The 14910-nt window shown below is 40.7% G+C and overlaps 1 protein-coding gene across 2 annotated transcripts in view; it reads right to left on the bottom strand.

The window, feature by feature from the left end:
• Positions 1–14910, bottom strand: part of nudcd1 (NudC domain containing 1) — a 104419-nt gene that overhangs the window by 61453 nt on the left and 28056 nt on the right. For both annotated transcript variants that reach the window (XM_060942685.1, XM_060942684.1), the window contains exons 4-5: positions 7595–7772; positions 2242–2430 (exon numbers count right to left, since the gene is read on the bottom strand). In XM_060942685.1, the coding sequence (XP_060798668.1) occupies positions 2242–2430; positions 7595–7772 (367 nt within the window). The remainder of the gene's footprint in view (positions 1–2241; positions 2431–7594; positions 7773–14910) is intronic.

Raw genomic sequence — 14910 nt, forward strand, 5'->3', positions numbered from 1 at the left:
AGAAACTACATAGCAAACTGTCTAGCTCCTGAGAGGGGATGACTCATGTCTCTTTCCTCCTTAACTTCGGCAAGAAATCTTTTGAAAATGTTCATGTCGTACTTGGGTGTTTTTTTTTACGGTGTTTTCTTCTTGTTGTCCTTGTATAAACAAGTGAATTTCTTCATTCAAAAGTACCTATTTTTCCCCATTTTCTTCTCAATTCTCATCTCATTATCTCTAGCCGCTTTATCCTGTTCTACAGGGTCGCAGGCAAGCTGGAGCCTATCCCAGCTGACTACGGGCGAAAGGCGGGGTACACCCTGGACAAGTCGCCAGGTCATCACAGGGCTGACACATAGACACAGACAACCATTCACACTCACATTCACACCTACGGTCAATTTAGAGTCACCAGTTAACCTAACCTGCATGTCTTTGGACTGTGGGGGAAACCGGAGCACCCGGAGGAAACCCACGCGGACATGGGGAGAACATGCAAACTTCGCACAGAAAGGCCCTCGCCGGCCACGGGGCTCGAACCCGGACCTTCTTGCTGTGAGGCGACAGCGCTAACCACTACACCACCGTGCCGCCCCTGTGCTCAATTGTGTATGTCGCTCTTTTTTTCAAAGTAACAATTCAGAGCTAAATGAAAACAGCGGAAGCGAGGGAAACGGGTCCAGGGCCGCATACGGCTTTTTCCGGACCAGATTCAAAAATCCGTATCTGTCCAGTCACGTGACTTTACCCAATGGTTTTATTAAGAGTGCACACGCAGGTCTGTACAGGTCATATGATAATTTTTTTAAAAGATATGATGAATCTGTAGCACGTTATGTTTACAATATTAAACTTTCATATTCATCACAATTTTTTGTTTGTCTGTCAGTATTGGGGTGCAGTAGATGGATGTAATCGCTGGAAGAGTTTATTATAAAAACAACAAGCAGGCATACAAGTCCAAAACATTATGCAGAATCAAAAACAGAAGACAGGCAATGGCACAAACAGACTAGACGAAGCGAGACAAAAGGCAGAATCCAAAATACAAAGGATTTGGAAAACCAGAATAATAATGTAAACGCAAGGCTTGGTAAGGTCAGACAAAGGAGTACTGAACGCATTACGTTGCAAAGTCTGTATGTGTTCAGCGTCCTTAAATGCACGCGCCTTGATTGCCCTGTGATCAGGAACAGGTGCCTTGTAATTAGTCCTTGAGGTGCGCAATGCTCAGAGCGCGAATGCATGTGGACGTGAGTGATAGTTCACAGTGCACTGAGCATGAACGTTTTATACAGAGATAAAGGCACATTGTTTTGTATTGTTTATGATTCAGAAATGAAAAAAAAAAAAAAAGTATTTTTTAGTTATAACCTTTTTAGCCAGTATAGTGAGTCAAAATAAACTGTGACTAGAGTGCATCGTGCACTTATGGCCCTTTTCCACTACCCTATTTCAGCTCACTTCAGCTCGCTTCAGCTCACTTCAGCCCGACACGGCTCGCGTTTCGACTACTTCAGAACAGCACGACTCAGCTCGCTTCAGCCCTGCTCAGCACCCAAAACTCGCACGGTTTTGGAGTGGGGCTGAAGCGAGCCAAACCGAGCTGAGTGAGGCTGGGGGCGTGAGCAGACACTCCCCTGTGCACTGATTGGTGAGGAGGAGTGTCCTCACATGCCCACACACGCCCCGCGAGCACGCTGGGATCTGTAAACACCGTAAATCCGGAAGAAGAATTACGAATTACGAGAATTTCTGAAGCCTTATGTGCCTCGCCTCATCTATACGCTCTTGCCAGTATCTGTTGGCGTTGTCGGTGACAACAAGCCACAGAACCAAGACCAGCAACACTAACGACTCCATGTCCTCCATGTTTATTGTTTACTATCCGGGTCGTGAGACTACCGCTTAAAAGGTCACTGATGTCACTGTTTGCACCGCCTAACGACATCACGTGACATCCACCCACTTTCGCTAACTCCACCCAATGTGTCCACCCACTTCCAGCCAGCACGGTTCAGCGCGGTTGTAGTCGAAATGCAACTCCAACAGCCCCGCTCAGCTCGACTCAGCCCAACTCAGCACCGCACGGCTCAGCCGCGTTATTCTACCCAACACCTCAATTAAATTATCAACATTTAGTAAAACTTCACTGAAGTCATCCATGCTAACTTCTCATAACTTTATCATGGTATGTAGCACACTGGCTCACGCAATACATTCAGATAATCATACTGTATAAATATGGTTTTTACTGACCTGTGTTTTCCACCTCCATGTCTACAGGTGATGAGTCCTCCAGTGGAACGCCATCCACCTGTGTAAAGGTGAAGGGTTTTTCTGATGCCACCATCACGCCTTTCCCCTGAGGCTCCACAGCGGCATAGTGAGGCACTGATCTGCCCTTCATCAACCTTCTTTTCCTCACTTCATACCTCTTTTCTTGACCTGCACAAATTAGATTGAATCCTGTCTCAACTCGGTTGCTTTGGATTATAAACACAAGCCCAAACACACAGACACACACACACACACACACACATTACAGGTCAGGTGGAATTTTTCAACCTAGATTAGAATTTTTAACCCAGTTCATAATTTGCCATTTACATTCAGGAGACTTACTGTATCTAGGGTTAGGATTTGGGAAGACTTTGTATTTTAAACTACTTTATGACGTGATAAGACTGGACTCATGACTAAATTCAAAATATGCATCACTCCTTCCATCACGAGCGTCGCTGATCTAGTGGTTAAGGTGTTGAAATCAGAAGGTTCCGAGTTTGAATCCCGTTTATGGATGAAAAAAAGATATTTTTAAAAATGCTAATTAGGTAGATAGGAATAGATAGACAGACAAGAAGAAATACTAGGTAGGTGAGAGAGACAGACAAAAGAAGAAGTGATGGAAAATCCCTTTTAAGAATCTTAGAGAATCCAAATTTTTACCTAGGTTGGAAATTATAAACTAGGTTAAAAAAAAAAAAATTAACCCAGGTAAAAAAAAAAATCACCTAGATTGAAAATTTTTTTTAACCTGTAACACATACACACAGCGTGCACCAATCAAAACGTTTATCAAGTGAATGCTGGGGATCATTTTGACCCTGTGGGTATCTCTATGAAGTAAAAATGAAGTGTGAGAGTCTGATTCTCTCCAATCGAGTATCATCTAATATCCATGCCACAATCTCAATCTGATTGAGTCTGATACTTTAACATGCAGCAGGTTTAGTATTACGTTAGGACTTAAAAACAAATCCAATCATTTTGTACTGTATTTCTGTATTTCCTTCTGCCTCTCACTGGGCATCATTTATCAGTTGTGTAAATATTTTCAGAAGCCAAACTTTTTTTTTTTTTTAATATTCACGCATGATTCTTGATTTTTTACTATTCACATGTGCATGTTTATGACTCGGCATTACAAAGCGTGTTCATAACACAGGTGATTTATATTTAGTGATGCCCAGAAAGCTCCACAAAAGGCAAAATTATGACTAAATTGTGCCCCTTCTAAGGGTGTATTACAATCACTGCAGCAAGTCAGCCATCGTAGACACACGCCGACTCTTCCTCCTGTCTTTTGCCTTAATATAACACAACCCTGATTCCAAAAAAGTTGGGACAAAGTACAAATTGTAAATAAAAACGGAATGCAATGATGTGGAAGTTTCAAAATTCCATATTTTATTCAGAATAGAACATAGACGACATATGACATGTTTAAACTGAGAAAATGTATCATTTAAAGAGAAAAATTAGGTGATTTTAAATTTCATGACAACAACACATCTCAAAAAAGTTGGGACAAGGCCATGTTTACCACTGTGAGACATCCCCTTTTCTCTTTACAACAGTCTGTAAACGTCTGGGGACTGAGGAGACAAGTTGCTCAAGTTTAGGGATAGGAATGTTAAACCATTCTTGTCTAATGTAGGATTCTAGTTGCTCAACTGTCTTAGGTCTTTTTTGTCGTATCTTCCGTTTTATGATGCGCCAAATGTTTTCTATGGGTGAAAGATCTGGACTGCAGGCTGGCCAGTTCAGTACCCGGACCCTTCTTCTACGCAGCCATGATGCTGTAATTGATGCAGTATGTGGTTTGGCATTGTCATGTTGGAAAATGCAAGGTCTTCCCTGAAAGAGACGTCATCTGGATGGGAGCATATGTTCCTCTAGAACCTGGATATACCTTTCAGCATTGATGGTGTCTTTCCAGGTGTGTATTGGCCCTTTTCCACTACCCTTTTTCAGCTCGCTTCAGCCCGACACGGCTCGCGTTTCGACTATCTAAAAACAGCACGACTCAGCTCGCTTCAACCCTGCTTAGCCCCCAAAACTCGCACCGTTTTGGAGTGGGGCTGAAGCGAGCCAAACCGAGCTGAGTGAGGCTAGGGGCGTGAGGAGACACTCCCCTGTGCACTGATTGGTGAGGAGGAGTGTCCTCACACGCCCCGCGAGCACGCTGGGATCTGTAAACACCGTAAACCTGGAAGAAGGAGAATTACGAATTATGAAGCCTTATGCGCCTCGCCTCATCTATACGCTCTTGCCAGTATCTGTTGGCGTTGTCGGTGACAACAAGCCACAGCACCAAGACCAGCAACACTAACGACTCCATGTTTATTGTTTACTCTCTGGGTTGTGAGACTACCGCTTAAAAGCTCACTGATGTCACTGTTTGCGCCGCCTAACAACATCACCTGACGTCCACCCACTTTCGCTAACTCCACCCAATGTGTCCACCCACTTCCAGCCAGCACGGTTCAGCGCGGTTGTAGTTGAAATGCAACTCCAACAGCCCCGCTCGGCTCGACTCAGCCCGACACGGCTCAGCCGCGTTGGTAGTGGAAAAGCGGCATAAGCTGCCCACGCCACACGCACTAATGCAACCCCATACCATCAGAGACGCAGGCTTCTGAAATGAACGCTGATAACAACTTGGGTCGTCCTTCTCCTCTTTAGTCCGAAGGACACGGCGTCCCCGATTTCCATAAAGAACTTCAAATTTTGATTCGTCTGACCACAGAACAGTTTTCCACTTTGCCACAGTCCATTTTAAATGAGCCTTGGCCCAGAGAAGACGTCTGCGCTTCTGGATCATGTTTAGATACGGCTTCTTCTTTGAACTATAGAGTTTTAGCTGGCAACGGCGGATGGCACGGTGAATTGTGTTCACAGATAATGTTCTCTGGAAATATTCCTGAGCCCATTTTGTGATTTCCAATACAGAAGCATTCCTGTATGTGATGCAGTGCCGTCTAAGGGCCCGAAGATCACGGGCACCCAGTATGGTTTTCCGGCCTTGACCCTTACGCACAGAGATTCTTCCAGATTCTCTGAATCTTTTGATGATATTATGCACTGTAGATGATGATATGTTCAAACTCTTTGCAATTTTACACTGTCGAACTCCTTTCTGATATTGCTCCACTATTTGTCGGCGCAGAATTAGGGGGATTGGTGATCCTCTTCCCATCTTTACTTCTGAGAGCCGCTGCCACTCCAAGATGCTCTTTTTATACCCAGTCATGTTAATGACCTATTGCCAATTGACCTAATGAGTTGCAATTTGGTCCTCCAACTGTTCCTTTTTTGTACCTTTAACTTTTCCAGCCTCTTATTGCCCTGTCCCAACTTTTTTGAGATGTGTTGCTGTCATGAAATTTCAAATGAGCCAATATTTGGCATGAAATTTTAAAATGTCTCACTTTCGACATATATGTTGTCTATGTTCTATTGTGAATACAATATCAGTTTTTGAGATTTGTAAATTATTGCATTCCGTTTTTATTTACAATTTGTACTTTGTCCCAACTTTTTTGGAATCGGGGTTGTAAATAGTTAGTCTTGTTTATATTCATTCATTGTTTGGAATAGATTTTTTCCAAGCCATTAATATGCAAAGACTGAGTTTCACAAAATTATGTGTGTCTGCAATTGAAATAAACAAGCAATTTAATCTTGACAGGACAGTCAGTGTAAAATTCTTACATTAACTCATCGCTAGTTATACAATTTGAAACCGAGATGAGGTTCACCTTTAGTGAATCTCCTTATATGTAAATCTCAGGAGCTGTCATGGGATAAAAATGTTTTAACCAAACTAACTGCATTTTCATGAATACCCCAAAGATTTATAAATAATTTCATTCATATCATCTCGTCTTCTTCTGCTTATCCGGGGCCAGGTTGCAGAGGCAGCAGTCTGAGCATGGAAGCCCAAACTTCCCTTTCCCTAGACACCTCAGCCAGCTCCTCGGGAAGAACACTGAGGTGTTCCCAGGCCATCCGAGAGACATAGTCCCATATGACATATCCAGCTTGATAAATGAGGCCTACTGTCTCTATCCTATGCTTCTCTGGGACTGTCAGTCCCCATGAAAGAGAATTATCATATTATTTGCAAGTAATTCAAAATCAAGCTGTTACAAGCAGTGTTGTAGTCGAGTCACTAAATCTCGAGTCGGAGTCCAGTGTTCAAATCCGAGTCAAGTCCAAGTCATTAAAAAAAATTTTGAGTTGAGTCCGAGAACGAGACTCCAACCGCACCATTTGACGCTGGCTGTTTCAGTGCCATTAACATTAGTTTGCTCCTGAACATGACAAATGAACAGGTGAATGTGCTTCTCTTTGTCAGGGAGTGTGAAGTATTCTGTCAGAGATGGTTGGGAGACGGATGTAAGTGCAGAAGGTGTGTTTATTAATACAAGTGAAGACAGGTAAATAATGCAGAACGGCAGGCAAAATCGTAAAGCAGTGAAACAGGCAATAGGTTGAACGAGGCACAAACAGGCTATCGTAGACTCGGTAGAATCAAAGACGAGAAACAGGAAATCAGGGATCAGAAAACTAAACAAGGAAATAAGGCTCGGTTATGTGTCAGGAACGCAGATCAATACTTCGCTCTGCTGTGGATCTTTGCAGCCCCTTCAGTGTTCTCTTTGGTGTCTTTGTTGCATCTCTGATTAATGCCCTCCTAGCCCAGTCTGTGAGTTTTGGTGAGCTGCCTTCTCGTCAGGTTTGTAGTGGTGCCATATTCTTTCCATTTTGCTATAATGGATTTAATGGTGCTCCCTGGGATATTCAAAGTTTGGGATATTTTTTATAACCCAACCCTGATCTATACGTCTCCACAACTTTGTCTCTGATCTGTTTGGATGCTCCTTGGTTTTCATGTTGCTTGCTGAGTAGTGTTGCAGAGTCAGGGTCCTTCCAGAACAGGTTGATTTATACAGACATCATGTGACAGATCATGTGACACTTTGATTGCACACAGGTGGATCTTAATCAACTAATTATGTGAGTTATGAAATGAATTGGTTGGACCAGCTCTTATTTAGGGGTTTCATACAAAAGGGGGTGAATACCTATGCACACAAAACAACAATTTTCACCTTTAAAGTGGTAGGCATGTTGTGTAAATCAAATGTTGCTAACCCTCCAACAATCCATTTTAATTCCAGCTTGTAATGCAACAAAACAGGACAATCACCAAGGGGGATGAATACTTTTGCAAAACACTGTAAATAGTAGAAAAAAAAGTAGAAAATAAACATGGTTCAGACAGGTAAATCTATAATCCCCTCTGAAACAGAATCACGCTCACCAGCAGAATTGTCGACAGTAACCCACTCCAGTGTGGTGGAAAAGCCGCTGCCTTTGGTATCATCTGGATCTTTTTGGATACGTAGCAGCAGAAGCTCAATCATATGAACTTCTGCCTGAACATGGGAAACACTGTTCAGGATGGTGAAAGGCTCCCCGAGAGACTCGCTGAACATGGGCTGAAGAATAAAATAATCAGAGGATCAGAATCGTTCCATATTTTAAAAAAAAGTGATTGATAAGTATGAGAGAGACATTAAAAAATTGCCTTGGAAATGCCACAGCTATTTAAAACACCACATGGGGTTTTGTTGAACTTAATATAAAATAATCATAAACCAGGCTTGTAGTACTCAAGTCCAGGACTCGGACTCGAGTCCGACTTGTGCCCTAATTTTAAGGACTCGTGACTTGACTTGGACTCATGCATTCAGGCTTGTAAATTGGAGATGAGGACTCTGATTTTTTTTTTCTTTATGTTTTGACATGCCATAATAATTTGGCACAAGATATTTATATCTACATTAATTTTTAGACTAATTTTGTGCAAGAGAATGCACATTCACCTGTTCATACGTCATGTTCAGGAACAAACTAACACTAATGGCGCTAAAATGCCTGGAGAGAACGCCCCTAGGATTGTCCGCTTTGCTTATACAGACTTCTCGTGCAGTGGGAAAAAAATGCACTGCTATGTGTTCCATACGTAGAAGAACTATCGAAGAGACGACCTCGAACTTCAATCATCATTTGGCAAGACTCCACCCAGAGAAGGAAGTGACACGCTATGTTCATTGCTCTGTTGATAGCGGGGCTTGCTGAGTGATGAACTAGCTAGTGTTAACCCTCTCTCATGTTATTTGCCCTGTTGATAGTGGGCGGGGCTTGCTAAGCGATGAACAAGCTTTTTATCTGTAGCCTGTTAACTAAAATGGGGCAGTCGAGCGGTAACGTTAGTCCAACACAGTAGCAGAGACGCTTTCACATAAAGGCAGCAACAGCCACCGTCAAATGGTGCGGATGGAGTCTTGTTCTCGGACTTGACTCGAAATTTTCTTAAATGACTCGGACTTTAACACTGGGGACTTGAGACCGGACTCGGAGAAGGGGTTTAGTGACTCGACTACAACACTGCCATAAACACAAAACTCACAATCAATGTGTAATCTCTAGCCTAACATCTAGCCAGGTCAATGCACTGAGTGAACACTCTGGGAGAGAAATTTGTTCATACGTGAAATTTTATATTGTTCAAGTCCCTATGAAATCCTACTTTATTTCAATAAAATTTTTCTCTATTGTGATTACTTTCTACATTGTAGAACAATACTGAAGACATCGAAACTATGAAATAACATCTGGAATATAGATGGAATTATGTGGTAAACAAAAAAGGGTGTTAAAAAACAAAACATGTTTGATATTTTAGATTCTTCAAAGTAGTCAGCGTTCACCTTGACGCTTTACACACGACTGGCGTTATCTTAACCAGCTTCATGAGGTAGTCACCTGGAATGCTTTTCAATTAACAGGTGCCTCGTCAAAAGTTAGTGTAATTTCTTGACTTCTTAATGCATTTGAGATCAAACAGTAAATAGTAAATCATAAAAAAATACAGTAAATAGCCCTATTCCACAACTGTAAATCCATATTATGTCAAGAACCGCTCAACTAAGTAAAGAGAAACGACATCCATCATTACTTTAAGACATGAAGTGTCTTAATTCATAAAACTAAAGAAAAACCATTGAATTAGAAGGTGTGTCCAGACTTTTGACGGGTACTGTATTTTTCAATCAACGAGTCAATTATAACAAGCAATTCTGATATTAGTTTATTAGTATAGTAGAAGTGTTAATTTTTAATTCAGTAGTTGCCTGATTTCATATTAAATAATAAAAGAGCAAAGATCTTACCATGATTAGAGCATACATTTTATCTACTTATTGTAAATTGTAAAACAGAGGTTCTTTTGTGTGTACTGTTCACTATTTACATAAAAATTATATTGTTTTAACTGAACAAGCTTATACAAAGCAAAACAATTTACAGAAAAAAATGTGTCTTCGAAAAAGAAAAATGTTATGCACAGTAATTAATGGGTTTGTTAGAAGTACTATTGACCTGAGGCGGTGTTGTAGTCGAGTCACTAAGCCTAGAGTCCAAGTCCAGTCTCGAGTCCCCAGTTTTCAAGTCCAATCCATTAAAGAAAATTTTAAGTCGAGTCCACGACTGATCCTGGTTGAGTCCAAGAACAACACTCCAACTGCACCATTTGACGGTGGCTGTTTCAGCGCCATTAACATTAGTTTGTTCCTGAACATGACGTATGAACAGGTGAACGTGCTTCTCTTTATCAGGGAGTGTGAAGTATTCTGTCAGAGATGGTTGGGAGACGGATGTAAGTGCAGAAGGTCTGTTTATTAATGCAAGTGAAGACGGTAAACAATCCAGAATGGCAGGTAAAATCGTAAAACAGTGAAACCGGCAATAGGTCGAGCGAGGCGCAAACAGGCTATCATAGACTCGGCATAATCAAAGATGAGAAACAGGAAATCAGGGATCAGGTAACCAAACAAGGAAATAAGGCTCAGTAATGTGTCAGCAACGCAGCTCAATACCTGGCAAAGTAAGTGTGGTTTTCGCAGTTTTTATATAGGCACGCTGATTGCACCTTAATCCTGTGCAGGTGAGAGTCATTTACGGCGCGTGCGCAAGAGTTCGCTTGGCACGTGAACTGTCCGGAGCGCGCCCGAGAGTCTATCTGATGCACACGCTAAGACGCGCAGGTGTGACGCTCTTGCACGAAATTAGTACAAAAATTAATGTAGATATAAATATCTTATGCCAAATTATTATGGCATGTTACAAAAAAATAAAGAAAAAATCCGAGTCCTTGTCTCCAATTTACGAGTCCGAAAGCAGTTAATGCACGAGTCCGAGTCATCAGTGCTCAAGTCCAAGTCAAGTCACGAGTCCTTAAAATTAGGGCACGAGTCGGACTCGAGTACTACAAGCCTGACCTGAGGTTACTAGCTGCTGTTAACATCATTTTACTGGTAAAGGTTTATTTAGAGTTTTCCTGAACTGCCTCTGTATTGAGCCAAAATGAAAGCGATCACGGTGGTAGAGAGACAGGGCGGCACGGGGGTGCAGTGGTTAGCACTGTCACCTCACAGCAAGAAAGTTTCGGGTTCGAACCTCATGGGTGTTCTGGTTTCCCTCACAGTTCAAAGACATGCAGATTAGGTACAATGGGGCCACTGTAATTGGTGCAAGCTGTAGTGGTTTCCCAGCCATGATGCGTGTACATATATAATCTCGCTATGGCAAAGCGAAATAAATTAAAATATCAGTTCAGTGTTATAGATATTCACTGAGTAACATGAATACAGGGATAAAGTCCAAGCAGACTGAATACAAATTTAGATTTCATAGTATGACGTTTAGGTGGCAAGTTGAACAGTCTGATATCTGCTGAAATTTTACGAGGCATGATCATGCATTATTAATATGAATATAAATACATTTATCTAAATGTTGTGCTTCATACAAAAAGAAAAATAGGCAAAAAAGGAATAATAATAATAATAATAATACACTTGTTACTAACAAGTGATTATTAATACTTATTATATGTATAAATTAATCATTAATAATAATAATAATAATAATAATAATAATAATAATAATTTCACTCTCCCTGTGAAATACTATAACGTGCAATACCCAGACTCTCTCTGTGCAATACTTATAATATGCAATACCCCACTCCATAATGTGGAACACAACACGGTACATAGCACCCTTTTTTAATTGCATATTTTATATTTTATGCTGTTTGCACTGTGATTGGAGTTGCTTTTAATCTCATTGTACATGTGCATAGTGACAATAAAGGCATTCTATTCTATAATCTACTATAGTTCAAAATTACAGGAAGTCGGTGTGTGTGTGACTGAAATAAGTGTCTGGAGTACATGTTTCACCCACATGGACCAGTAGTCATAGTAATAATAATAATAATAATAATAATAATAATTTATTATTATTATTATTATTATTATTATCATCTTTCATACATCAGTGAAGTAAAAACCAGAAATAAAGAAATAAAAAGGTGGTAAAATATAAAAAAAGAAAAAAGTAAAATAGGCAAAAAAGGAATAACATTAATAATAAAGCACTTATTACTAACAAGTGATTATTAATATTTATTAATTATCTGTATTAAACATAAATTAATCATTAATTATAATAATATTTAAAATATAATACTTTTATTCTAACATTACACAATAATAATTATAATAATAATAATGAAGAAGAAACACAAGTTTATATTACACACTGCAAAAAATGATATCTTAGCAAGTGAAAATATCTTGAAAATAGCTGAAACTATCTAACATTTCCTAATAGAAGAATACAAGACACCAATTCTGAGATTATTAAACTTAGTTCTAGATTGCAACCAACTTACTCTAAGATGTCTTATCAAGTAAAAATATCTGTCAATGCAGCAAGATAATTTCACTACTATTAAGTCATTTTCTCCTCAAATTCAGTTTTCAATTTTTTGCAGTACAGTGGTATGCAAAAGTTTGGGCACCCCTGGTCAAAATTGCTGTTAAGCAAGTTGAAGATGAAATGATCTCCAAAAGGCATAAAGTTAAAGACGACTCATTCTGTTTATATTTTAAGCAAAAACTATTTATTTTCAATCTTTTACATTTTCAAAATGACAAAAAAGGAAAAGAGCCCGAAGCAAAAGTTTGGGCACCCTGCATGGTTAGTACCTAGTAACACCCCCTTTGGCAAGTATCACAGCTCGTAAACACTTTTTGTAGCCAGCTAATAATCTTTCAGTTCTTACCCGGGGGATTTTCACACATTCATCCTTGCAAAAGGCTTCCAGTTCTACAAGTTTCTTGGGCTGTCTTGCACGCACTGCTCTTTTGAGATCTATCCACAGATTTTCAATGATGTTTAGGTCAGGGGACTGTGAGGGCCAGGGCAAAACCTTCAGCTTGTGCCTCTTGAGGTATTCCATTGTAGATTTTGAGGTGTGTTTTGGATCATCGTCTTATTGTAGGACCCGTCCTCTTTTTAACTTCAACTTTTTTACAGATGGTGTGATGTTTGCTTCCAGAATTTGCTGGTATTTATTCGAATCCATGCTTCCCTCAACCAGTGAAATGTGCCCTGTGCCACTGGCTGCAACACAACCCCAAAGCATGATTGATCCACACCCATGCTTCAGAGTTGGAGAGGTGTTCTTTTCCTGGAATTTGGCACCCTTTTTTCTCCAAACATACCTTTGCACATTGTGGCTAAAAAGTTCTATTTTGATTTCATCAGTCTACAGGACTTGTTTCCAAAATGCATCAGGCTTATTTAGATGTTCATTTGCAAACTTCAGATGCTGAATTTTGTGGCTAGGACGCAGGAAAGGTTTTCTTCTGATGACCCTTCCATGAAGGTCATATTTGTTCAGGTGTCGCTGCATAGTAGAACAGTGCACCACCACTCCAGGGTCTGCTAAATCTTTCTGAAGGTCTTTTGCAGTCAAACAGGGGTTTTTATTTGCCTTTCTAGCAATCCAACGAGCAATTCTTTCAGAAAGTTTTCTTTATCTTCCAGACCTCACCTTGATCTCCACTGTTTCTGTTAACTGCCATTTCTTAATAACATTACAATCTGAGGAAACGGCTACCTGAAAACACTTTGCTACGTTCTTGTAGCCTTCTCCTGCTTGGTGAGCATCAATTATTTTATTATTCAGAATGCGAGGGAGTTGCTTAGAGGAGCCCATGGCTGTTGATTTTAGGGACAAGTTTGAGGAGTCGGAGAATTTGTACAGCTTTGAAATCTGCATCATCTGACCTTTCCTAACGAAGAATTTGAACAACCCACAGCTCAATAAGCTAATTAAGGTCGGGAACCTTGTTAAAAGTTACCTGAGAACTCAAATGTATTGGGGTGCCCAAACTTTCGCATGGTGTTCCTTTTCTTTTTCACTCTCCAATTGTACAAAAAAACACACAAATCTTGCAGAAAACGCTGAAATGTGTCGTCTTTACCTTTATGCCTTTTGGTGATCAGTTCATCTTCTGCTCACTTAAAGTGCTGATGACACGTTTTTGACATCTTTGGCGATGTTCATCTCATCTCATTATCTCTAGCCGCTTTATCCTGTTCTACAGGGTCGCAGGCAAGCTGGAGCCTATCCCAACTGACTACGGGCGAAAGGCGGGGTACACCCTGGACAAGTCGCCAGGTCATCACAGGGCTATCTTTGGCAATGTTTTATAACATAAAAAGTAATTCCCGATGATCCATATATTAATTCATGAAGGCGCCTATTTTACAAGTTATGATAAAAAACGCGGCTATTTGGGCAAATTTGACAGGGCTGCAGCACCCAGGAGACGGAGGAGGAGGAGGAGCTATATGACGTCAGCGAAAGAACCTTCCTCCTAACTTACCAGTTTATTGTTGATGCGACAGGTGTTCAGTTTGTCATTATTATTATTATTATTATTATTATTATACATTATTATATATTTCAGTTATTATGCCTTCGCGTTGTGTTGCCGGCTTTTGCTCCAAAACCCACAAGGATGGGGTAAGTTTATTCAAGTTTCCCAGAGATCCCGAGCTGCATGCGAAGTGGGTGAAGCAAGTCAGGCGCACTCGTGACAAGTGGGAGCCCTCACCAACATCCGTCCTGTGCTCTGAACACTTCGATTTGGATTGTTTTGACACCCTTCCCAGCTTAAACGAATCTCTTGGGTGTTCAGTTCATCACAAACGTGTGTTACTACCATCAGCAGTGCCTACACAGTGTTGCCAGATTGGGATTTTTCCCGCCCAGTTGAGCGGTTTCAAGTGCATTTTGGTGGGTTTTGAACATATTTTGGGCTGGAAAACGTCAGCAGTATCTGTTGCCAGATACTGCTGAAGTTTTCCAGCCCAAAATATGTTCAAAACCCACCAAAATGCACTTGAAACCGCTCAACAGGGCGGGAAAAATCCCAATCTGGCAACACTGCCAGTATTCCGGAGGGGGTCTACTAGTAGCTATGCCGGATCCAAAGACAGTCCTCCTGTCAGAACATGTGTTGTGAAACGACATAAGATAAAGTTACGTAGAGCTATAGATTCTACATGATAATCATAAATGTAATCATAAAGTCGGCGTGATATCAGTCATGTATTTGCTTGTGAAAGCTTGCGGCTTTCATGTAACTGCCGCCTAGCAACGAGAGGCAAAGGGTAAAGAGGGTAGGCTATCATAGATTCTATTTGGAAGAG

Source organism: Neoarius graeffei, chromosome 16 (genome assembly GCF_027579695.1).
Source record: "Neoarius graeffei isolate fNeoGra1 chromosome 16, fNeoGra1.pri, whole genome shotgun sequence".
In the NCBI taxonomy this organism is placed as follows: domain Eukaryota; kingdom Metazoa; phylum Chordata; class Actinopteri; order Siluriformes; family Ariidae; genus Neoarius; species Neoarius graeffei.